The sequence below is a fragment of the Entelurus aequoreus genome, linkage group LG18 (genome assembly GCF_033978785.1).
Source record: "Entelurus aequoreus isolate RoL-2023_Sb linkage group LG18, RoL_Eaeq_v1.1, whole genome shotgun sequence".
Lineage (NCBI taxonomy): Eukaryota > Metazoa > Chordata > Actinopteri > Syngnathiformes > Syngnathidae > Entelurus > Entelurus aequoreus.
Window position 1 is genome coordinate 18527036 of NC_084748.1, and position 24718 is coordinate 18551753.

At 39.6% G+C, this 24718-nt stretch overlaps 1 protein-coding gene across 1 annotated transcript in view; it reads left to right on the forward strand.

The window, feature by feature from the left end:
• Positions 1–24718, forward strand: part of LOC133633900 (phosphatidylinositol 5-phosphate 4-kinase type-2 beta) — a 60531-nt gene that overhangs the window by 15134 nt on the left and 20679 nt on the right. Inside the window, exons 3-8 of the mRNA XM_062026698.1 lie at positions 1487–1583; positions 1679–1831; positions 5080–5226; positions 9721–9759; positions 15705–15818; positions 24357–24618. Coding sequence (XP_061882682.1) covers positions 1487–1583; positions 1679–1831; positions 5080–5226; positions 9721–9759; positions 15705–15818; positions 24357–24618 — 812 coding nt within the window. The remainder of the gene's footprint in view (positions 1–1486; positions 1584–1678; positions 1832–5079; positions 5227–9720; positions 9760–15704; positions 15819–24356; positions 24619–24718) is intronic.

Here is a 24718-nt window from a genome sequence, read left to right on the forward strand (position 1 = left end):
TGGGTGCTGAGACAGAGGCAGAAGGAGCAAAGCAGCTTGTTAAGACTTTAGCTTAGAAACTCTTTCGGTGCACCCCCGTACCGAACCGAAAGCCCCGTACCGAAACGGTTCAATACAAAACACGTACCGTTACACCCCTAGCAGATACAAATGACACATTCATGTTTTTGTGTAATGATGACAACGTATACTCACACGGACGATTGACTAGTTGATGGTTGATGGTTTTCTTTTCAAATGTTCGTTCATAGCCGTTGTGCTGCTATGATAGGCCATTTCCGCTCGACACAACAACATTATTAGACTGTTTATTGAAATACTCCCACACTTTTGACGACTTTTGGCGCGCTTTTTTCCCCTCGCTCGCATCGTCTGCTTTGCGCTCCGCCATGACGGTAGTGTGACGTAAATATGCAACGCCTCGACGCACAAAAATGGCGTTGACGTATTTACGTAACCGATGACGTCGACGCGTCGTTTCAGCCTTACATTGCTATTGCACACATTAATATTTATCCTTGAAAGAATACAACAATTATAAAATCATGAATTTATGATTATAGTTATTTACCACAGGTATTCCAAAAATATAAAATAAAAATAATACCACTTTTGCAAACCCGAAAGGGACAAATGGTAGAAAATGGATGGGAGGGATGGATGTCGTGGTTTTGAGGTAAGGCTAGTATTTTGTCGCATTTTAATACTGTCTCTGTTATTCTTCATGCCGTGTCTTCAAGTAATAGAAAAGATTAGACATGTCGGTGTTATATTTTGCAAATCAGCCTACCGTTGTTTGTTCGATGTCCGACTTTTTAAAAAATCCAAACAAAGGAGTTCCCCTTCCGTCTTTTTGGCACCAATTTCTGTTTGGGTTTTATTGGTTTAGCTGCGATTGTGGTCTTCCATCCATTCTACCGCCGGCTCTAAAATTCTTTGAAGTGACGCAAAAATGCTACCAGAAAGTAGCATTGTTGTGCTGTTACATTAGCTGCAGCACAGATGTAAAATTACGACATAAACAATAGAGAATTATATCATACAATAAACATTTTTATGTTGTAATATCGCACAACACTACCACTTTTTTTCTTTGATTAAAATGTTTGGGTTTCTGGTGATTAAACCCGACATGGAAAACATTTTTGCAGAAGATCCCCATTTGATATTTTCACATTGCACGTTTTGCAGATTAGTCTCAGCGGGTCTTTCTCGGATATATTGACGTATGTGCACACAACAGACATGTTGCCTCCACTCCACACCTGTCAACATTTGCATTTCAACAGTCTTTCGATGTAAACTAAACATTCAAATTTTTGGTGGTCGAAAATTTGGTGCATCGCTAAAGGCTATGTTGGTGAACGTACTATCTTTGATAAAATAATATAATCAATATAAGGAAACAAAGCTGTATGTTAAGGAAAAAAAGTGGCCCAATCAAGCAGGCAAAATGTTACTTGACTGTGTGACTTTCCCTTGACAGAGAAAACCTTCCTAGTCGCTTTAAGTTCAAAGAATATTGTCCCATGGTGTTCAGAAACCTGAGGGAGAGGTTTTGCATCGATGACCAAGACTACCAGGTAAGCTAACAAGAACCAAGTAGCATTGTGCCTGGATGAGCTCCTGTGCTCACCAGAATGTTCCTTTCAGAATCTGCATATTTTTTGACTTCCAGAACTCTCTGACACGGAGTGCTCCGCTCAACAGCGACTCCCAGGGTCGCTTTGGCAACCGCTTCCTCTCCAGCTACGACCACCGATTTGTAATCAAAACCGTATCCAGTGAGGATATCGCTGAGATGCACAACATCTTGAAAAAATACCACCAGGTAGAATTCTCACAGTTCAACAGAACTGATCCTCTTTTTTGGTTATATTGCAGTGTGCTTGTACATTCGTGTTAGGAATGGAATGTTTTATAAAGAAACTCTGTACCGTTAGGTTGACCTGACTCTTTTCCAGAGCACGTCTGGCATTTGTATCATATGTTCTTCCCCCACTTTTTGATTACTACGTTTGAAGAGTGTGTGTCTGTGTGTTTAGTTCCAATCATACCCATGTGGCATTGTAAAACTTGAAGTGACGGAGAGGCAGAACTGTGGAGCCTGAGGCATTCGTCTTGTAGACATGGCGAGCGGAAAAGATAAACAGTTAGAGGATGCATCCGTGGCATTGTACAGGTCTGCTTTATGGCAGCACGTCGCAGACCTGCCAACTCTGTTAAACTCTCCGGAAGACTCCAGGACATTACCCTTGTCTATCGACATCCTGACTGAAGTCACAAATTTGCCAGATTGCGATGTTTTTGTGTGAGTATAAAATGCTTGGGTGTTGAAAGGATCACAAGGGCGTATTCAATCAACAATCACTTTATTAAAACAAATTATTACGCCAAAACAACATCTACAACCATCTCACTCAAACTAGTAAGTGCCCCTTTGAGGGGGAATTTTGTCTATCATTCACAATCGTTATGTGAGACAAGCACACATACAGTACAGGCCAAAAGTTTGGACACACCTTCTCATTCAATGCGTTCTTTATTTACATGACTATTTACATTGTAGATTGTCACTAAAGGCATCAAAACTATGAATGAACACATTTGGAGTTATGTACTTAACAAAAAAAGGTGAAATAACTGACAACCTGTTTTACATTCTAGTTTCTTCGAAATAGCCAGCCTTTGCTCTGATTACTGCTTTGCACACTCTTGGCATTCTCTCGATGAGCTTCAAGCACACCTGTGAAGTGAAAACCATTTCAGGTGACTACCTCTTGAAGCTCATCGAGAGAATGCCAAGAGTATGCGAAAAAGTAATCAGAGCAAAGGTTGGCTATTTTGAAGAAACTAGAATATAAGACATGTTTTCAGTTATTTCACCTTTTTTTTTGTTAAGTACATCACTCCACATGTGTCCATTCATAGTTTTGATGCCTTTAGTGACAATCTACAATGTAAATAGTCATGAAAATAAAGAAAACTCATTGAATGAGCAGGTGTGTCCAAACTTTTGACCTGTACTGTATGTTTTCTTCTTTTTATGCATTCTAACGCTAAATGCTAGCAAAAATCAGTTATCAATGGAGCTAACGTGGGTCACTCTATTCCACCTATTAAGCGCTTAAAAAAACATCCAAAAGGGTCATCGCGTAAGTATGTATGTCATGTAGTAACAGGCACATTCATAATAACATGTAATATTTACATATTTTGATCATTGTAATTTGACAGATGCATCACAACGTTCACTATTTTCTTCACTTATAACTACTAATCATGGCAGACTTCATGAGAGCCAACAACTATTACTTTTTGTTTACACTTAGCTCAGGGGAATTTTACAACAGGCTTACAGCAAAACACGTATGATAAAAGGAGCGCTTTATTTCCTCACCCTAACCCACCTACAGCACAATTACGGGTAATTTTGGTAATTAGGGCATTTTTATTTAAATCAGCTATTGTTTATTGTTATTGAATTTATTAGTGTGCTGTCATAATTCGTCATATATATACCGTAATTTCCGGACTATAAGCCGCTACTTTTTCCCCTCGTTCTGGTCCCTGCGGCTTATACAACGGTGCGGCTTATTTACGGCCTGTTCTTCTCCGACACCGACGAAGAGGATTTCGGTGGTTTTAGTACGCAGGAGGAAGACGATGACACAATGATTAAAGACTGACTTTTCATATACCGGTAGGCTGGTTATTTTGATAACGTACAGGCGAGCACTTTGTATTACTTTGCACCGTTGTATTATTTGTACTCTGCACGAATGCTGTTCGCCATGTCAAAGATGTGAAAGTTTGATTGAATGATTGAAAGATTTATTGTTAATAAATGGGACGCTTTGCGTTCCCAAACAGTCATCTCTGTCCCGACAATCCCCTCCGTGGTAGCAGGAACCCCTATATACTACGGTAATTACACATCAAAACCCTGCGGCTTATAGTCGGGTGCGGCTTATATATGGAGCAATCTGTATTTTCCCCTAAATTTAGCTGGTGCGGCTTATAGTCAGGTGCGGCTTATAGTCCGGAAATTACGGTACACATTTATCACACACCCCTACTTATTTTGCAGTCGTGCCTAATGATAAAAGAAAGTAGAACATAGAGTTACCAATGCGTGGGATTCTTTGTTTGGGCACTCAATTCCGAGCAAAGATATGCAATTAACGTGCAACGTTTGTGCCGTACCATAACCAAGAAGCCATGTGAAAACTGGGCCTAAATTTGGGCCAAACAATGTTCAATGGAATCATACAAAAAGTGTGACGTACAAAAATCAAGGTATGACTGTTTAACACACCTGCTTGGCCAGAGAATAAGAAGATGTAGCAGTAGGGATTAGGGTCGTCACTGTATTTAGCGAGTAATCAGAGCCCTCCAATATTTTTTTTTCAAAAAGTGTCTAGCGACAAATCTAGTTAAGAGACTCGGACACATATGCACGTATTGCTCTTAACAAGTTCATTCTTAAAGTAATCTTACTTATCTCATCATATGAAATATGACTTACTTCACCAATTATTATTATTAAATTCTTACTATTATTTATTTATGTATTTTTATTGTGATTACTTATGGAGTTTATTGTGAAAAAATTGTGAACAGGAAGTGAACAAAAAGTTTTGCAACTGTTATGTAAAGAAAAGGGGTAGGATTAAATAAGCTCTGCTTCTTCCTACTCCTTTTCGAACATGTTGAAAAGAGAAACTGGAAATTGTGATGTATCATGTTGTATGCTTGCATGTTCGAAATAAACTCAAACTCAAACTCAAGTAGTGCTGGCCATTTAAGGGCACTCACTTCCCGAGGTAACTTTAAATATATTTGTTTAGCTTTTTTTTTTTTAAACTGTAAACTGCAAACGTGACCATTCCTTAATTATGTCATCTATCCGCAACCTACAAATATATTGCAGTCTTGTGTGAAACACTGTATTGTACAGTTTATACAATTTACAGACAGATTTATGGATGTTTGTTTTTGGGTGTTTTTTTTTTACAACTAAATTCGCACTGACAAGATGATGTCACTTTTTTGTCTCCTTTTCTTATCTCTCTCCAGTTTATAGTGGAATGTCACGGCAACACACTGCTGCCTCAGTTCCTGGGCATGTACAGGCTAACAGTGGACGGGGTGGAGACGTATATGGTCGTGACCCGGAATGTATTCAGTCATCACCTCACTGTGCATCGCAAATATGACCTGAAGGTATTTCTGCCACTGGGCCAATGTGTCTGCCTGTTACGTCTACGATTTTGAATGCAGAAGAACGCAGCAGTAATAATAGGTCAGCCACAGAGTGAGTGTAGATGTGGGCCACTAGCCTGCCTGATAAATAGGTGTTGAAATTTACAAGTGCACTGTAAGATTTTGAAACATCCGATTACCCTTTTATAATATTGTGTATGGAAGTGCTAGTTCTCTAACTGTATATTGTAATTAACAGGATTGCTTAAAAAATAAATAAATTCAGACTTATCTCTGAAATTGTATCTTACTCCAGGACAGAACAGTTTGATTTCTATCCCATAATAATTTTATTCACATAGTATTTCAAAACGAGCCAAAAAATGGTCTCTCTGTCTTCCATATTGAATTGGTTACGAGCTGTTTTCTACAGTGGCTGACAGGGGCAAACATTGTTACGCTCCATACAACACATGGAACGAGAAAATGCTGCAAATTAGAAATGCTGCAAATACGGGTGTTGCACACTGATACTGATGTTGGACATTGGTCCATCTAATATCTCCGATATGAGTTCCGATACAAGCAGTCTTGCAGCATGTTTACTTGTGCAAAGCTGGACAGCCAGTTAACATCTAAATGCCCTCCCAATAAGCACACAACTTGGTCTTGTCTTGTATTTTAGTCAAAGCATTTACAAAAGGTTAACAGTAGAAGCGAGCAGCTACACGACAGCTAAGCACACAGTAACACACAAGATAGTCATAAGTAAAAAGAGTCCCATATTGTATTCGAAAAACCGCACATTTGTCAAATATAAACAAGCATCACATAACTATAGTTGCCTATTACTTAACATATACAAAGTATGTAAGGCAGTGTTAGAAAGCATCTAGTAACAAATGTGTCTGCGCCATTCAACTTACTGCGTCATGAGTTTAACTTGAATTTTTTATGGTAAAAAACATTTACCATTTCACGTCAACTTAAAGACAGCATAAATCCATTCCAGATGGTTATTAACAAATACCAAATTTCTCGGACTATAGAGCACACCGTAAGCTGCACCTACTACATTTTAGGGGAAAAAATTGTTTTCCATATATTAATCGTGCCAGAGCATAAAGCGCCGATAGATACTTTGTGGAATTAGTTATGTACACAGAAGCATTTTGTAAATGCTAATTTACATACCTTAATTGTTTCCAAACGGTGCCTGTCACACGCCAGTAAAACGACTGATCAAACAAAACAGAAGTCATCGTCATGGACCCATTAGCTGCAGAAGGTAGCTCTCCAATCAGCTAAACTGACTCAAAGTTTTGGTGAATTTACAAAACTGTTAATACTAACAAAGACACGTGTTAGCATAGTAGCTAATGCTAACGACGCTAGCTTCATCACATTACCATAGCACATAAAAATATGCATAAAACACTCCTATAGCTGTCACACATGGGACGGTTTAGTAAGTAAAAATTGTTTTAGTTAAGCTGTAAAACTTACAAACATTGCTTGGAGTGATAAATGAAGAATCCATACCAGTAGAAACGCTATGGACAGCTAGAAGACCGACTGGCATATGTACATAACGGTTGGTTTAAAAAGAAAATAAATGTCTAAACAGAAGGGCAATGCCGCCACTGCAGCACCTGCAGCACAAACTTTTCCAAAAGATGGCGCCATAGCACAAACAACAACACACCTATTCAATGTGTTTGTTTGTTTTTCTAAACTATACTTTATAGCCAGCTGTCAGTGAAGAAAAATCCCTAAATTAGCCGCACCCTTTTATAAGCCGTAGGGTTCAAAGCCTAGGAAAAAAGTAACGGCTTATAGTCTGGAATTTACGGTAGGTTAGTGTTTTTCATAACTAACATAGTTCTCTGTAACTTCGCTTAATCAAGACTTTTCTAACATTCCACATTACAAAATAAAAGGTAAGTATGATTCCTGCTGATAACGTATCGAATCAATATCGGTATCGCCTAATTCTCAAGGTTCCAATACTGGAAGTTAAAAAGCTGTTATCGGGACACATCTGGCTACAATCCCATATATACAAAAAAGCAGCATATGCCCAAACACAAGGGATGTTCCAGTCAAGGTTTTATGCTGCCGATCATTCATGACTGAGCTCAGCCAATACCGATCACATTTATTAACTGTACATTTTTCAAAGTGAGTGCTTTTGACAGTTTAACAATATCAACACAATACTTTAACTAGTTCCTTATTCTCTTGTATTGTTTGATCAAAACAAAGTCAATAATGCACAATAACTAAACAAAAGTAAAAACTACTACCGTATTTTTCGGAGTATAAATTGCACCGGCCGAAAATGCATAATAAAGAAGGAAAAAAACATATATAAGTCGCACTGGAGTATAAATCGCATTTTTGGGGAAATGTATATGATAAAACCCAACACCAAGAATAGACATTTGAAAGGCAATTTTAAATAAATAAAGAATAGTGAACAACAGGCTGAATAAGTGTACGTTAAATGACTCTTAAATAACCAACTGAGAACGTGCCTGATATGTTAACGTAACATATTATGGTAAGAGTCATTCAAATAACTATAACATATAGAACATGCTATACGTTTACCAAACAATCTGTCACTCCTAATCGCTAAATCCCATGAAATCTTATACGTCTAGTCTCTTACTTGAATGAGCTAAATAATATTATTTGATATTTAACGGTAATGTGTTAATAATTTCACACATAAGTCGATCCTGAGTATAAGTCGCACCCCCGGCCAAACTATGAAAAAAAACTGCGACTTATAGTCCAAAAAATACGGTATCTATTACTCATTTAAATCCTTTGTTTTTTGCCCTCTTAATTCCCCCTGTGTACAGGGAATTATTCCCTGAAAACATTAACACAACCAACAACAAAATGACTGAGAAATAAAAAATATCGATCTGATCAATCTGGTATCGATCATACAAGGATACTACCCTTAATATCGACACCACCAATTTCTTGATTAAACCGATCGATTTGCATTTTAAACCACCTCGGATACTATATCCTCTTGAAAATGAGAGTCGAGAACGCGAAATGGACATTCAGTGCCTTTTATCTCCATGACAATACATCGGCGAAATGCTTTAGCTACGAGCTAACGTGATAGCATCATGCTTTAACTGCATATAGGAACAAAAAAAATAAACCCCTGACTGGAAGGATAGATAGAAAATCAACAATACTATTAAACCGTGGACATGTAAATACACGGTTAATGCTTTCCAGGCTGGCGAAGGTTAACAATGGTGTGCTAACGACGCCATTGAAGCTAACTTAGCAACCGGACCGCACAGAGCTATGCTAAAAACATTAGCTCTCCACCTACGCCAGCCAGCCCTAATCTGCTTATCAACACCCGTGCTCACCTGCGTTCCAGCGATCGGCAGAAGAACGAAGGACTTCACCCGATGCGTTTGGCGGCCCGGAGACGTAGGAAGTCAAGGTGAGGTCGGCGGCTAGCGCGGCTAGCGCGGCTAGCGCGGCTAGCGCGGCTAGCGCTCCAACAAAGTCCTCCTGGTTGTGTTGCTGTAGTCCGCTGCTAATACACCGATCCCACCTACAACTGTCTTCTTTGCAGCCTTCATTGTTCATTAAACAAATTGCAAAAGATGTCCAGAATACTGTGGAATTATGAAATGAAAACAGAGCTTTTTGTATAGGATTCTACAGGGTACCATAACTTCCGTTACTCTGACTTCGTCACGCGCATACGTCGTCATACCGCGACGTTTCAGCCGGATATTTCCCGGGAAATTTTAAATGTCACTTTATAAGTTAACCCGGCCGTATTGGCATGTGTTGCAATGTTAAGATTTCATCATTGATATATAAACTATCAGACTGCGTGGTCGGTAGTAGTGGGTTTCAGTAGGCCTTTAATCGGCAATGCTTGATCACATACTTTTTCACAAAATCGTGCAATACCGATCGATTGGCACATGCCTACAAAAAACACACACGCCCCATAAACAATTGAATGAGAGAAATGCTGCAAGTTTACAGATGTTAGCCATGGTACCAGGGGCGCTAGACCTAAGGGATGTCTGTCTATAAAGACATAAGCTGTAAGATTTTACAGTATTAAGTGAAGTGAAGTGAAGTGAATTACATTTATATAGCGCTTTTTCTCAAGTGACTCAAAGCGCTTTACATAGTGAAACCCAATATCTAAGTTACATTCAAACCAGTGTGGGTGGCACTGGGAGCAGGTGGGTAAAGTGTCTTGCCCAAGGACACAACGGCAGTGACTAGGATGGCGGAAGCGGGGATCGAACCTGCAACCCTCAAGTTGCTGGCACGGCCGCTCTACCAACCGAGCTATACCGCCCCAAGTCTTACAGCCATGACATTCATGTCTCTGGTCTGCCATATCAGGAGTAAACTTTAGAAGGTGGATGTTCATCCATCATCTTATGTATCCTCAGCATGTTAGTTTTTTTTTATACTAATTATACTGTTCTCTTCCTGTTTTAGGGTTCTACTGTCTCAAGAGAAGCCAGTGACAAGGAAAAGGTATATGAAAGTTTTTTTTATAAAATCCAAATAAATGCCCTCGGTTTTCTTTATTTATTTATTTAGAAAAAACATTCTTTTAAAAAGGACTTTGTGGGCAATTCCCCAATGTGTGCCATTTATGTCCCCAGGAAAGGAAATGTTAACTTTAAAATATTTTTTTTATTAAGCAATATCCATGGGTTTCCACTTGGTCCTGTTACTCGAACACACGGACGTCAAACTTGTTTTCATTGAGGGCCACGATACACTTATGGCTGTCATCAGAGGGCGGCTTGTAACAGCGAATATTGTATGAATTTGCCTCTGGATTTTTATTATTAATTATATAAATTGTTTTAAGTAGATTGTAGATTTTATAGTAAACACTTTACATTTACCAAAGTTTACTGTAAAATCATGTTTTTTTTAATGTTTTACAACATTTTACGGTAAATGGAAAAAACAGTACCACTGTTTATTTTTTGGGGGGGGTTATGCAAAAAGCTGGCAGCTTAGTTGCCAGAAAAATACAATGTTATTTTTTTATTCTGGCAACTTAGCTGCCATTTTTTCTACCGTTAAAACAAATGTACCATCTTTCCATTTACAGTAATACACCGTTAAAAACAACAACCGTAGATTTTACTGTCAAAAACTGGCAGCTCAGTCAACAGAATTGATTAACGTGGACCCCGACTTAAACAAGTTGAAAAACTTATTTTGGTGTTACCATTTAGTGGTCAATTGTACGGAATATGTACTGTGCAATCTACAGAGCAATAACAATACCAATAACTCAACGTTGCTCAAACGTTAATGTCACACAACACACAAAATAAACATGTAAAGCTCACTTTATGAAGTTATTCCTCATCCACGAATCGCTCGAATTCTTCTTCTTCAGTGTCCGAATTAAACAGTTGGGCGAATACGGCATCCAAAATGCCCGGCTCCGTCTCGTCGAAGTCGTCATTAATCGAGTCAGTGTCACTGCTGTTGTCTAGCAGTTCAGTGACAATTCCTGCCTTCCTGAAAGCTCGGACCACAGTTGAGACTGATATACCAGCCCAGGCATTTACAATCCACTGGCAGATAGTGGCGTATGTCGTCAGGCGCTGTCTCCCTGTCTTGGTGAACGTGTGTTCGCCTTCTGTCATCCGTGTTCTACTGCGTGACTGATCGCCTTGAGTTTAAACTCTGCGTCGTAAGCGTGTCTCTTAATAGGAGCCATTTTGGGGTCTTTACATAAACACAGAAATGGAAATGAAACGTCATATATCCCAGCATGCACCGTGCGCTTCTTCTACGGGGGAGGCTGCTTACCATAGAAGAAGAACTTCTTCTTCTACGGGGGAAAATGAAGTTGGCGGCTGCTTACTTCTTCTTCTACGAGGAAAAAGAAGTTGGCGGCTGTTTACCGTAGTTGCGAGACCTAAACTTTATGAAAATGAAGTTTAGGTTTGTTGTGGCTCAATATTGGTACATATATAAGGCGCACAGCATTATAAGGCGCACTGTCAGCTTTTGATAAAATTGGAGGGTTTTAGGTGCGCCTTATAGTGCGGAAAATACGGTAGTAGTTTTTTCAATTTACAGTAATATGCTGTAAAGAACAACGTAAAATGTATTGTCATTTTTATTAATTTGATGGGTAGTTTGCTGTAAAGTTAAGTATTTTTATTTAGACAAAAACATGTTTGGAAGGTATGATAATATACTGTAATATGTGTTGCAATATTGGATACTATTACAGTTTAAAAGTTATGCAATTTCAAGCAGTACATATATTTTTTCTGTCAAAATGAAAAAAAACAATTACATCTAGTGAGAAAATTTTAAGTACTTTATTGACGCATATCATTTCCAGGTGTTTGAGGGCCAAGATCTGGCCCCCGGGCCTTGAGTTTGACACCTCTGCTCTAACACAATACCCCCTTTGAAAAATGAATATTCTACAAGTCACACGGTGAACAATAGTGATGGGTAAAATGATCCTGAAGCATTAATAGATTATGAAACACAAAAAGTGATACTGTGTCTTTCGATGCCTCGTGTGTGTGTCAAACATGACGATACAGGTGCTGTGTCTTTTGACTGTGAAGCACCAAACGGTGTTTATCAGGAAGCTCTTTATTTGTGACCAGTTGTACTGAAAGTAGTTGAAGTAGCTCGCTGCGTTTGACATTGTTTTTGGTCGCCATCGTTGATCTGAATAGAACAAGGAAAAGGTAGAAATTCCATAGTGTGGGATCATTTGGATCTTATAGCGCCAAATAAGGTAAACATTCTTCTTTTCCTGCTTATCATTTGGCTCATTGACCAAAGTTGCCCTTTTCATATTCCTTTTCGCACAGCTATAACAAAAAAATTCAATAAAATTTGCTAACCATGAATTCTATTAGCAGGTCAAATATAATGACTCTTCTTTGAATCCAGCAGATTGTGTCACTGTGAAACAATAAATCAAATCAAATCAAATCAACTTTATTTATAAAGCACATTTAAAATTTACCACAGGGGTAGCCAAAGTGCTGTACAATGGGCAGGTTAAAAGATAATACGAGAACCGAGCAAACACAACACAACACAAACAGAGCATGATAAAAAATAACTAAATAAAATAAATAGAAAATAAAAACAGGTTCACAGCAGGTGTATTATGGGGCGCCATAGCAGGATGGATATCACTCAGTGTTAAAAGCGATGGAATAAAAGTATGTTTTTAAGAGAGATTTTAAAACAGGAAGAGAGGAGGCCTGTCTAACACTCAGAGGTAGGTCGTTCCAGAGCTTGGGGCTTGGGAGCAGCAGCGGCGAAAGCTCTGTCACCTCTAAGCTTCAGCCTTGTGTCAGGGACCGTCAGTAGCAGCTGATCGGCTGATCTTAGGGATCGGGTGGGGCAGTAAGGCTGAAGAAGGTCGGAGAGATATGTTGGAGCGAGGTTGTTTAGACATTTAAAAACAAATAGAAGGAGTTTAAAATTGATTTGGTAACGCACAGGGAGCCAGTGAAGGGACGCTAATATAGGGGTGATGTGCTCACGTCTGCAGGTCTGTGTTAGCAGACGAGCAGCAGAGTTCTGCACGAGCTAAAAGCGGGCGAGGGAGGCCTGGCTAATGCCTACATACAGGGCATTGCAGTAGTCTAGACGAGTCGAGATAAAGGCGTGGATTAATTTCTCGAGATCATGTCCTGATAGAAGCAGTTTCACTTTCGCTATTTGGCGTAATTGATAAAAGCTTTTTTGTATGACGCTAGGGTTGGGTATCGTTTGAATTTGAACGATTCCGATTCCGATTCCTGGCGATTCTCGATTCCGATTCTTTTAAGAGGCAGGGTCAAAAAAAAGTTTAGGATATTTTAAATGAGCTAGCTAACCTACAGTCTTTCTGAATGAAATAGTTTGACATTCTCCATCAATTTTAATTATATTAACTTTTTATGAACTTTACTATAAATTCCTCAGAGGGCTGTTTTCAACTAAAATATAAATATCAAATCTATGAACTTGAATATAAATATTATAAATTATGAATACATTTTCCCAGGGGTACACTTTCCTCAAGAGAGCTTTATTTTTGAAAACCTCATGAAAACACATTTACACATAAGTGTATGATGCTGCAGGAAACCTCATGAAAACACATTTACACATAAGTGTATGATGCTGCAGGAAACCTCATGAAAACACATTTACACACACAAGTGTATGATGCTGCAGGTACTTAAAAATGTTACCGTGCTCCCACTGATGGGCTAACCTGGTGCAGAAAAGCAAATAAACAATAAGAAACAACTTGCAAAACCCAGTCCAGATTAGCAGCAGGGACAGTATAAAATCAGAGACAGTTGTTGTTTAGGAAAATGACCATATCCGCCTTCTCAGGCAGGATGCGTGAGCGTTCTGAACAGATAGTGTCTCCTGCTGTGGAAAATACACGTTCACTGGGTGTGGAAGAAGCTTGAACGCATAAATAGGAGAAAGCGAGATCAGACAGCAAAGGATAAGTCTTTTGTTGGTTCCACCGGACCATCACCATGCAGCAGGGTCGTCAGACATAAGTATCGGTGGAACGTCCTGGTACATCTGCAGCTCTCTCTCCACTCGTTTCTTGATGGACATAGGGCTCTGTTATTTCGCGGTTATTTCATTTTTTTTTTGTAAAGTAAAGCCCCACTTTCGACCGCCGACGCCCGCTATCCATGCTTGAGCTTGACTGACTCGCTCGGCTATGCTAACACTTCCGGCGGTGGGCGCTTCTTCGTTGGTGTAGAGCGGTTTCATCTTCCGGTTCGGCGGACATATTTTTTTCCAGTCGGCGGACTGGGTATCGAAAATAGGAATCGAAATTTAAACTTTTGAACGATTCCGGGAGAATCGGAAAGTTAGTCCCGGTTCCAATCGATACTCGATACTCGACCCTATATGACGCTGCTGATTTTTTTTTAAAATTTAAAATCTTAGTCGAACTTTACCCCCAGGTTTGTGACACAGTCGCTGAGATACGGGGTCAGAGTGCAGAGGTCAACGTTGGGGGAGGGAGAGCAACTTGGACCGAACAACATAACTTCTGTTTTGTCTTCATTTAGGCTCAGGAAGTTAGCTGAAAGCCAGGCTTTGATGTCGTGCAGACAGTCAATGAGACGTTGAACCGTGTTTATTTTGTGCCATAGGAAAATAGATCTGGCAATCATCGGCATAAAAATAAATGCAATACCGTACTTCCTAAAAACAGAACCAAGAGGGAGAAGGTAAAGCGCAAATAAGATTGGGGCAAGAATTGAGCCCTGGGGGACCCCATGTGGTAAAGGAGCTGTGGAAGACATAAAACTGTCTATTTTTACACAAAAACTCCTGTCTGTTAGGTACGACCGGAACCAGTTGAGGGCGGCGCCCTTAATGTCCACACAGTTCTCAAGACGAGTGATTAAGGTGGCGTGGTCGACGGTGTCGAACGCAGCAGAAAGCACCAGGACAACATATTTACCAGAATCAGTTGACAGGAGGATATCGTTAAAAACTTTTAGAAGCGCTGACTCTGTGCTGTGGAGGGCTTTAAAACCGGACTGGAACCGCTCAGTGATACCATTATCCTCTAAGAAGGGCAACAACTGACTGTAGACAACCTTCTCTAATATTTTGGAAATGTATGGAAGATTAGAGATAGGTCTAAGGTTAGAGAGGAGAGAGGGGTCGAGGCTTGGTTTTTTAAGTAGAGGTCGTACCACTGCATGTTTAAACTCTACTGGAACTATTCCAGAAGAGAGGCTAATATTGATAATGTTAAGGACACTTGATCCAATAGTGCCAAGTACCTCCTTAAACAGGCGAGGTGGGAGGGCATCTGCAGGAGAACCAGAGGGCTTCATATGACTAACTGTGTCATTTAAAAAAGAAAAGGACACCGGCTCAAACTGATGGAAAACAGAAGAGAAATGCAGAGGAACAGAAGGGTCATATGAAGGGTGAGATAAACTGGCTCTAGTTGACAAGATTTTGTCAGTGAAAAAATGGAGACAATTTTCACAGAATTCAAAAGAAGCATCAAAACCAACAGATTTGAAACATCAATGACAGTGTTAATAGATTTGAACAGAACTCTGGGGTTGTTACAGTTAGAAGATATAATTTGAGATAGATATATTTCAGATAATAACACAGTGTCATTGCAGTGTCAAGTGTGCCTAACTCACTCAGGCGACATTTACCCATCACTAGCGAACAGGCCATACATTATAAGGAAGGTAAAGTGAAATAAAGTGTCCTGTGTTGTTCCAATACACAGTTTTAATCAGTTGAATGTGTATTTAAGTTAGAGTTGAAAAAGAGACTGAAGTGTTAGTTTGTTTTGAAAAATTTGGTGGAAAGGCCCTAAATTGTATCATGGCCTTACTTTGTCAAAAGACATAATTCCCCATTGCTCCCCAATCACTCATGTCTTTGACATTTTCCACCTTCCTTAGGCAAAAGAGCTCCCCACTTTTAAAGACAACGACTTCCTCAACGAAGGCCATAAACTGCAAATAGGAGACGACAACAAGAAATACTTTTTGGAGAAGCTAAAACGGGATGTTGAGGTAACAATTGTTTTGTTTACTACATCTGTGTGATGCAACCATTTATGAAACTCTTAACTTTTGAAGGAAGAAGTGTGTATCGCTAAACAAGTATGACTCGAGAAGTACAATCGACTCTCACCACATTGTACTTCAAATACTGCGGCTTCAATACATCACCGATTTATTTTTTTTTTTCATTGAATATTATTCGAAAGTTTTGGCATAAAGTAAGTGTTAAACTTAAGTCTTATTTATATAAATGTCTTGTATGTATTACAATGCGGGCAGCACGGTGGAACAGGGGTTAGTGCATGTGCCTCACAGTACGAGGCACATGCACTAAGTGAGTTCAATCCCGGGCTCGGGATCTTTCTGTGTGGAGTTTGCATGTTCTCCCTGTGACTGCGTGAGTTCCCTCCGGGTACTCCGGCTTCCTCCCACCTCCAAAGACATGCACCTGGGGATAGGTTGATTGACAACACTAAATTGGCCCTAGTGTGTGAATGTGAGTGTGAATGTTTTCTGTCTATCTGTGTTGGCCCTGTGATGAGGTGGCGACTTGTCCAGGTTGTACCCCGCCATCCGCCCGAATGCAGCTGAGATAAGCTCCAGACCCCCCGCGACCCCAAAAGGGACAAGCGTTAGAAAATGGATAGATGGATGTATTACAATGCTGTATTTGTATATTATTATGTTGTGGTGATCGATAAAGATATTCAACAAGCGGGACTTATATGGAGCCAAAACTGTGCCATAAAGTTTTGGTATTAAAAAAAAAACCTTGGTATTGTAGAAAAAATTGTACTGACAAGTATTGTTCTTATAAAATGTTGAATTGGAGAAAAAAAAAAAAAAGTAAAGTTTAAATAACTGTTGTTTTCCAAAACCACCCTCCCAGTTTATTAAAACGTTTTTTTTGTTGTTGTTTTTTTTTAAAGTATTATGGGTTTTTATTTTCAACATTCGGTTTTTCACATTCACTTATTTTATTTTTCCACTTTCAACTTATTTAGTTTTGAGCTCTCTCAGCGCTCATAGCAGAGACATTTAATTTTACTGAGGGAACTCTCCTGAAGGAATCAATAAAGTACTATCTATCTATCTATGGTAAATGGGTCGTACTTGTATAGCGCTTTTCTACCTTTTAAAAAAACTCAAAGCGCTTTGACACTATTTTCCACATTCACCCATTCACACACACACATTCACACACTGATGGCGGGAGCTGCCATGCACGGCGCTAACCAGGCCCATCAGGAGCAAGGATGAAGTGTCTTGCTCAAGGACACAACGGACGTGACTAGGATGGTAGAAGGTGGGGATTGAACCAGTAACCCTCAGATTGCTGGCACGGCCCTTCTCCCAACTTCGCCACGCCGTCCCCCTGTGACATGTATCACAGAGTGTAATGGTTCAGACCAGGTTAACAAATACAAATAAAAGAGATTTGTTCTTTTTCTATATTCAATTGTTCAATAAAAAAAAGCAAAATAATGAACCGAACTTTGTTTTTTTACAAAGTCATTTAATTGAATGCCTTTTATACACACACACACACACACACACACACACACACACACACACACACACACACACACACACACACACACACACACACACACACACACACACACACACACACACACACACACACACACTCTTGCATTTTTTACCTTCTTGAGACCTCCGAAAAATGCCTACTTCTTTAGGACCACCCTTTCTAGATATATAAAGATGTGTATTTACAACATTAAAAATATATACATACTATACAAATATAAAAAAGGTAAGCTTTTAGTTTTTTGTTTTTTTTTTGGAATGTTTTTGTTGGTAATTGTTTTTTAATCTTCATTATTTGCTTCGTTATTACAGTATGTCTCTATATACATATTTATTGTATTTAAAAAAAAAAACATTTTGGCCAAAGGGGGCGCATTTAGGGATGATGTTCGAAACCGGTTCTCCAGATTGTTTGATAAGAAAAGAACCGATTCCATGGATTCGAATCCCTTTTGGAGAAGCAGTTCCCGTTATCAAAGCCACTATACCGTATTTTTGCGACCATAGGGATGTCGAAAGTGAGCGGCACCTCGTCCATGTTGGTGATCTGTTTGTTGGCAATTTTTTTTATTTACAGCGCACATAGCAGCACTATATGCTCACTTTAGCGTCCTGTCTCACCTGAAACCTTCACCATATAACGGCCGCATGCTGTCCTCAGTCATGTCCGCTTTTCCTCCATATAGAGCAGACCTGGGCATTCTGCCGCATCCGACCTTTTGTTCGTCCCTGTCCGGCCCGCATGAGGCCAATCATAAATTACAAAATACATTTAAAAAAAGTATCTATATCAAGTGTGCAATACAACGGTGCTGCTTTTGTTTTGAAAAGCGTTATTTGTATTACTTCCGTGTGGACGTATGCGCGTGTGCGATTGTGAGGGGAATTGAACAACGCAATCAAAAATTACAAAATAAAGTTTAAAAAACATCTATGTCGTGCGCGCAATACAACTGCTGCTTTTATTTTGAAAAGTGTTATTTATGGGCGTATGTCCGGGTGTAACCTGTGAGGGAAGGTGCAGAGCGACAAGTGATGAGACGCTGAAAAAAGAAAAGTTGATGACGAATGGCGTGTTTTCAACAAGACATGGACTGCCAAGTAGGACTTTTAGTAGTAAATAGTAGTAGTAGTAGTAGGACCCAACAAGGACTTTTTGCCAAATTTCACAGCCCCAGAGATGCAGCTGTCAGGACAAGTTTCGTCATTTCTCACAAAAGCGCCAGAAAAAGTAAGGCGTTTTCTGACGGAGAGTTTATTAAGGAGTGCTTATTGGACTCTGTTGCGCTGGATGCCCGGAGACTTGGACTGTTTTTCGCTGGCTTTAATTGGATGAGAGCTGCGATGTACGTGACACCGCCCAGCTGCTCATCTTCTTCAAATCACGGAGGAGCTGGCAGCCATGCAGTCAATTAAAGAGACAACCACAGGTAATGACTTGTTCACATAGGTAAATGCGTGTTTGGACATGCTAGGACTGAAATGGGACAAGCTGGCAGGTGTGACAATCCAATCCAATCCACTTTATTTATATAGCACATTTAAACAACAAAATGTTTCCAAAGTGCTGCACAACAATATTAAAAACAATATTCAAATATTATCCTTAGCTCCACCAATGACTGAATAAAAAGAAAAATAATTACATATAAAACCAATATAAAAAACAATATAAATAAATATGATTAAAAACGATTTTTAACAACAGATGGTTGTCCAAATCTGACGGGGAAAAATGTTGGATAATGCAGGATAACGTGACAGAAACTAACCCTGTGCAGAAATGGACATTCTTGCATTGTATAATACATCAGGAAGTGTTGTGTAAAACAGTGATAAAAATAAAACCATCAAAAGCAATCTCCTTTTGTATAAAATTTGGTTAAATTAAATTATTAGTATTATTATTAATTATTATTATTATTATCATCATTATTTATCTTACGGTATATAAAAAATAACATTGAGCAAAATATAATTGAAATATCGTCGTGTGGCCCTCCAGCAGTGCTCGGGTTGCGGCCCCCTGTAAAAATTAATTGCCCACCCCTGATATAGAGGGACGGCGTGGCGAAGTTGGTAGAGTGGCCGTGCCTGCAATCGGAGGGTTGCTGGTTACTGGGGTTCAATCCCCACCTTCTACCATCCTAGTCACGTCCGTTGTATCCTTGGGCAAGACACTTCACCCTTGCTCCTGATAGGTGCTGGTTAGCGCCTTGCATGGCAGCTCCCGCCATCAGTGTGTGAATGTGTGTGTGAATGGGTGAATGTGGAAATACTGTCAAAGCGCTTTGAGTACCTCGAAGGTAGAAAAGCGCTATACAAGTATAACCCATTTATCATTTATTATATAAACAGCGTGCCGGCCCAGTCATATAACATCTATGGCTTTTGGAACTCAGTGCACACACAACAACATATCTGGATTCGATAAGAGATTCGATAAGGTATCGGTTCGATGAGAGGATTCGATAATGGGCTCGAACTCGATAATTTCCTAACAAACAGCATCCCTATACGCATTTCAATTTCTTACACACACTTGTTATTAAATATGTTGGCCCGAGGGGGAGCACTTCAAATTTTTACACACACTTGTTATTTCATATGTTGACCAGAGAGGGCGCACTTTTAAAACTGACACACAGTCAATTTGAAAAATCCCTCCTTTTTGGGACCACCCTAATTTTTGATCACCACCAGGAGTGCAAATGAGACATTCTCTATTAGATGCAATGGTTTTCCGTATTGGGACCATGTTTTCGGTCCTAACTTGTTCACCGGTCCTCATATGGAAGGTACTTTTCCTTGTTGATGTCTCAAGAAGGGTAGAAATACAAGAACACACGCACAAACGTATATTTGGGAAACAAACAGGCATAACAAATACTCATTAAAATTATGTAGACTCCTGAAAACCATGAAGTAAGTTCTTGGTCTGTCCCCACATGCCCTCCCCCAAATGAAAAAAGTGCCAGCAAGTTGGAAGTGGAAAAAAAGGAAATTAATCCGAAAAACGCAAAGTTGAAAGTTAAAACCTGTAATACAAACATAACAGTGTAAAAAACCTGGAGAGTGGCATTGAAAAAAAAATGAAGCTGAAACAACAAAGGTCCACAAAAATATATTTATTTTTCAATTAATCATTTCACTATACCAATACTTACTATATACTTCTGTTTTTAGTGTCAATACAACTTTTTCTTCAGCGCCTAGTTTTTTATTCAGTACCAAAACTTGTTCTGGCTCCATAGACTTTTGTTTTCGGGTTAAGAGTAAACAATGCTAACAACAACACTGCGGCTAATCTTCTCGCTAATGTACCTTCGCCGTGACAAGCAAGTTGACCAACTTTTGGCAGAACAACTTTTTGAGGCATTTCTTCTTCAAACTCCTTCCTCATCAATAACACATCTCCACATTGGTGAGAGCACTTGACATGAGCGATGTCAAAAGACGAGATACAAGACGTTCCAAGACTAAGGGCCTGATCTACTAAGATCCAAATACCAAGAGCTAAACAGCATGTGGAAACAAAAAAACTGTGTGCATTATTAGTGTGCATGTTGTGAGTGATCTATTAAGACTGCGTGTATAATTGAAAAGTAGGGAGACCGCCTTAATTAAATGAGGATTTTGAGTGTACTACGTGGCTTTTACCACAAAGCCACTCGATTATTTACTGCACGTTCATGTTATCATGCTCCCATCTGTGGCTTTTTGCTATGTTTTCAAAAAACGCAGCCGGCATGCACCTGTTTTTATGGGCATTTTTAGAAGCCGTCCAGCAAGCACTTTTTGTTTTTAGCATGCTGAAGGTGCCCTCATGGGAGAGGCTGGCACTAACTGCGAATGTGAGCTCTAGATGAAAGAAAATACATACTGAAATGTTTTTTCTCACACAGGAGATTCGTTAATAATATATACAGTCGTGCTCATAAGTCGCCAGAAGAAAGCCATTTCTGCGCAAATGTCACAAAGTATCCCGCTTACATTACACCAAACAGCACAGAGACAAGCCTCAAAACTTCTGGAACAAAGTAATTTGGAGTGATGAGACCAAAATTGAACTTTTTGGCCACTTGACCATGCAGCCCATTTTTTTCAAGTCCCTCCTTATTGTGCATCTTGAAACAGCCATACCACAATTTTTCAGAGAGTCCTGTATTTCAGCTGAAGTTATTTGTGGATTTTTCTTTGCATCTCGAACAATTTTCCCTGCTGTTGTGGCTGAAATCTTTGCTGGTCTACCTAAATCCCTAATTTTCCATTTCTTAATCAGTGTTTAAACACTGCTGATTGGCATTCTCAATTCTTTGGATATTTTATTATACCCCTTTCCTGTTTTATGCAGTTCAATTACCTTTTCTCGCAGATCCTTTGACAATGCTTTTGCCTTCCCCATGACTCAGAATCCAGAAACATCTGTGCAGCACTGGTTGAAAGATGCAATGGTCTGTCAGAAGCCCAGAAACTCACTGACCTTTAATACACACACATTAACTACAAACAAACATGTCACAGGTGAGGATTGGAACCTTGATTAGCCATTCAAACCTGTTTGTGTCAACTTTGTGCATGTTATCAGATTAAAGTCACTGGGGTATGTAAACTTTTGATCAGGGTCATTTGGGTACTTCCTTTTGTCATTTTGATTTAAAAAGAGTAAACACAGTTGTTTGCCAATAAATAGCTTCACACAACCATTAAGCATGAGTGGAAGAAAGGTTTTTGTGTTATCATTTATATTCTCTGAAGAATGGCCAAGAAATCATAAATTCTCCCAGGGTATGTAAACTTATGAGCACAACTGTATACTATATGACAAAACACCAGCAGACACCAAAAAGCAACAACTTGTTTTAATCAGCCCGTTAAGTCATCCAGCAGCTATAAAATTATAAAAGGATATTGCTGAAAAGACAAAATGTCTATTATTTTTTATTTTTGACAGTCCATATATTTTCATTATATTTGTAGAATGTAGCTGCAGTGCAATCATCTCCTTTCTCACAACTGTGTGTGTAACTGTCAGTTTGCACGTGCTAAATACAGCAATGGCGCAAATTAACGTTTCAGTTGAGTTTTAGTCTTGATCGATCACAGTGCGTGCTAAATAGTTGTATTTGCATCTACTCCTCCCAGTGTTGTGGCGTTCTGATTATCGGCGTTCTGCATACTCATGAAGACAGACACGCTAAATAGATTGCGCTCCTTATTCTGCTCATTTAAAGGCCTACTGAAATGAATTGTTTTTATTTAAACGGGGATAGCAGATCCATTCTATGTGTCATACTTGATCATTTCGTGATATTGCCATATTTTTGCTGAAAGGATTTAGTAGAGAACGACGACGATAAAGTTCGCAACTTTTGGTCTCTGATTAAAAAAAAAAAGCCTTGCCCCTACCGGAAGTAGCGTGACGTAGTCAGTTGTTCGCTTCCTCATATTTTCCTATTGTTTTCAACGCAGCTAGAACGAGAAAGCGACGATTACCCCATTAATTTGAGCGAGGATAAAAGATTTCTGGATGAGGAACGTTAGAGTGAGGGACTAGAATGCAGTACAAAACATATCTTTTTTCGCTCTGACCGTAACTTAGGTACAAGCTGGCTCATTGGATTCCACACTCTCTCCTTTTTCTATTGTGGATCACGGATTTGTATTTTAAACCACCTCGGATACTATATCCTCTTGAAAATGAGAGTTGAGAACGCGAAATGGACATTCACAGTGACGTTTATCTCCACGACAATACATCGGCGAAGCTCTTTAGCTACGGAGCTAACGTGATAGCATCTGGCTCAAATGCAGATAGAAACAAAATAAATAAATCCCTGACTGGAAGGATAGACAGAAGATCAACAAAACTATTAAACCATGGACATGTAACTACACGGTTAATAATTGTCAGCCTGGCAAACCTCAACAATGCTGTTGCTAACGACGCTGAAGCTAACTTAGCAACTAGCAACCGGACCTCACAGAGCTATGCTAAAAACATTTGCGCTCCACCTACGCCAGCCAGCCCTCATCTGCTCATCAACACCCGTGCTCACCTGCGTTCCAGCGATCGACGGCGCGACGAAGGACTTCACCCAATCACAGATGCGGTTGGCGGCTAGCGTTGGCTAGCGCGTCTGCTATCCAAGTAAGTCCTCCTTGTTGTGTTGCTACAGCCAGCCGCTAATACACCGAGCCCACCTACAACTTTCTTCTTTGCAGTCTCCATTGTTCATTAAACAAATTGCAAAAGATTCACCAACACAGATGTCCAGAATACTGCGGAATTTTGAGATGAAAACAGAGCTTTTTGTATTGGCTTCAATGGGCTACCGATACTCCTGTTTCACTGGCTACGTCACGCGCATATGTCATCATCCAAAGGCGTTTTCAACCGGAAGTTTAGCGGGAAATTTAAAATTGCACTTTATAAGTTAACCCGGGCGTATTGGCATGTGTTGCAATGTTAAGATTTCATCATTGATATACAAACTATCAGACTGCGTGGTCGGTAGTACTGGGTTTCAGTAGGCCTTTAAGAGACGCAGTCCTCTGCGCACCAGTTTAGTACATCAGCTTTGCGTGTGCTATCAAGGTGTGTGTGTGTGGTTGTGGGAATGTGCTGCCGCTCTTCACCGATTGACGTGCTGCTTCACACCGGAAATATCCATGAATTAGCCCAAACATTGTGATTCAAAGCGATGGAAAAAAGTAACAGTTTATAGACTGAAAATTATAATAAATTGGGTAAAAAGGAGTGTAAATGTCTATATGTTATTTAATGTTTAGAGGGATATATATCTATTTTAAAAACATACATTTTTATGTTTTTACAGTTTTTTATGCTCTATGAAAATATTAGATTTATTAATAATCTCCCTCTGCGGAAATTTGTGTACCGAGGTCATACCTGGAACCAAATAGCCGCATTAAACAAGGGACAACTGTGTATTTTGTTTTAGAAGGCACAGAGAGGAATGTTGTATGTTTCAGTTCTTGGCCACTCTCAAGATCATGGACTACAGTCTTCTAGTGGGGATTCACGACGTGGATCGAGCCGAGCAGGAGGAGATGGATGTGGAAGGTACTGCGGATGAGGAAGAGTTTGAGAACGACGGGATAGGCGGAGGCGTGCTGACCGGCTCAGTTGGGACTCCTCCAGACAGCCCAGGAAACCCTTTCAACTGTGGAGGATTCTTTGAACCTGGGGACTTTGACCCCTCTGTTGATGTTTACGCAATCAAGAGCCATGACAGTAAGACCATTATATATATTTTTTTTTTACATTTCTGTTTTCAATATTTTATTCTTACAGGGAATTCACTCTGTTGCCTCTTATCATTAGTGGTAAACAC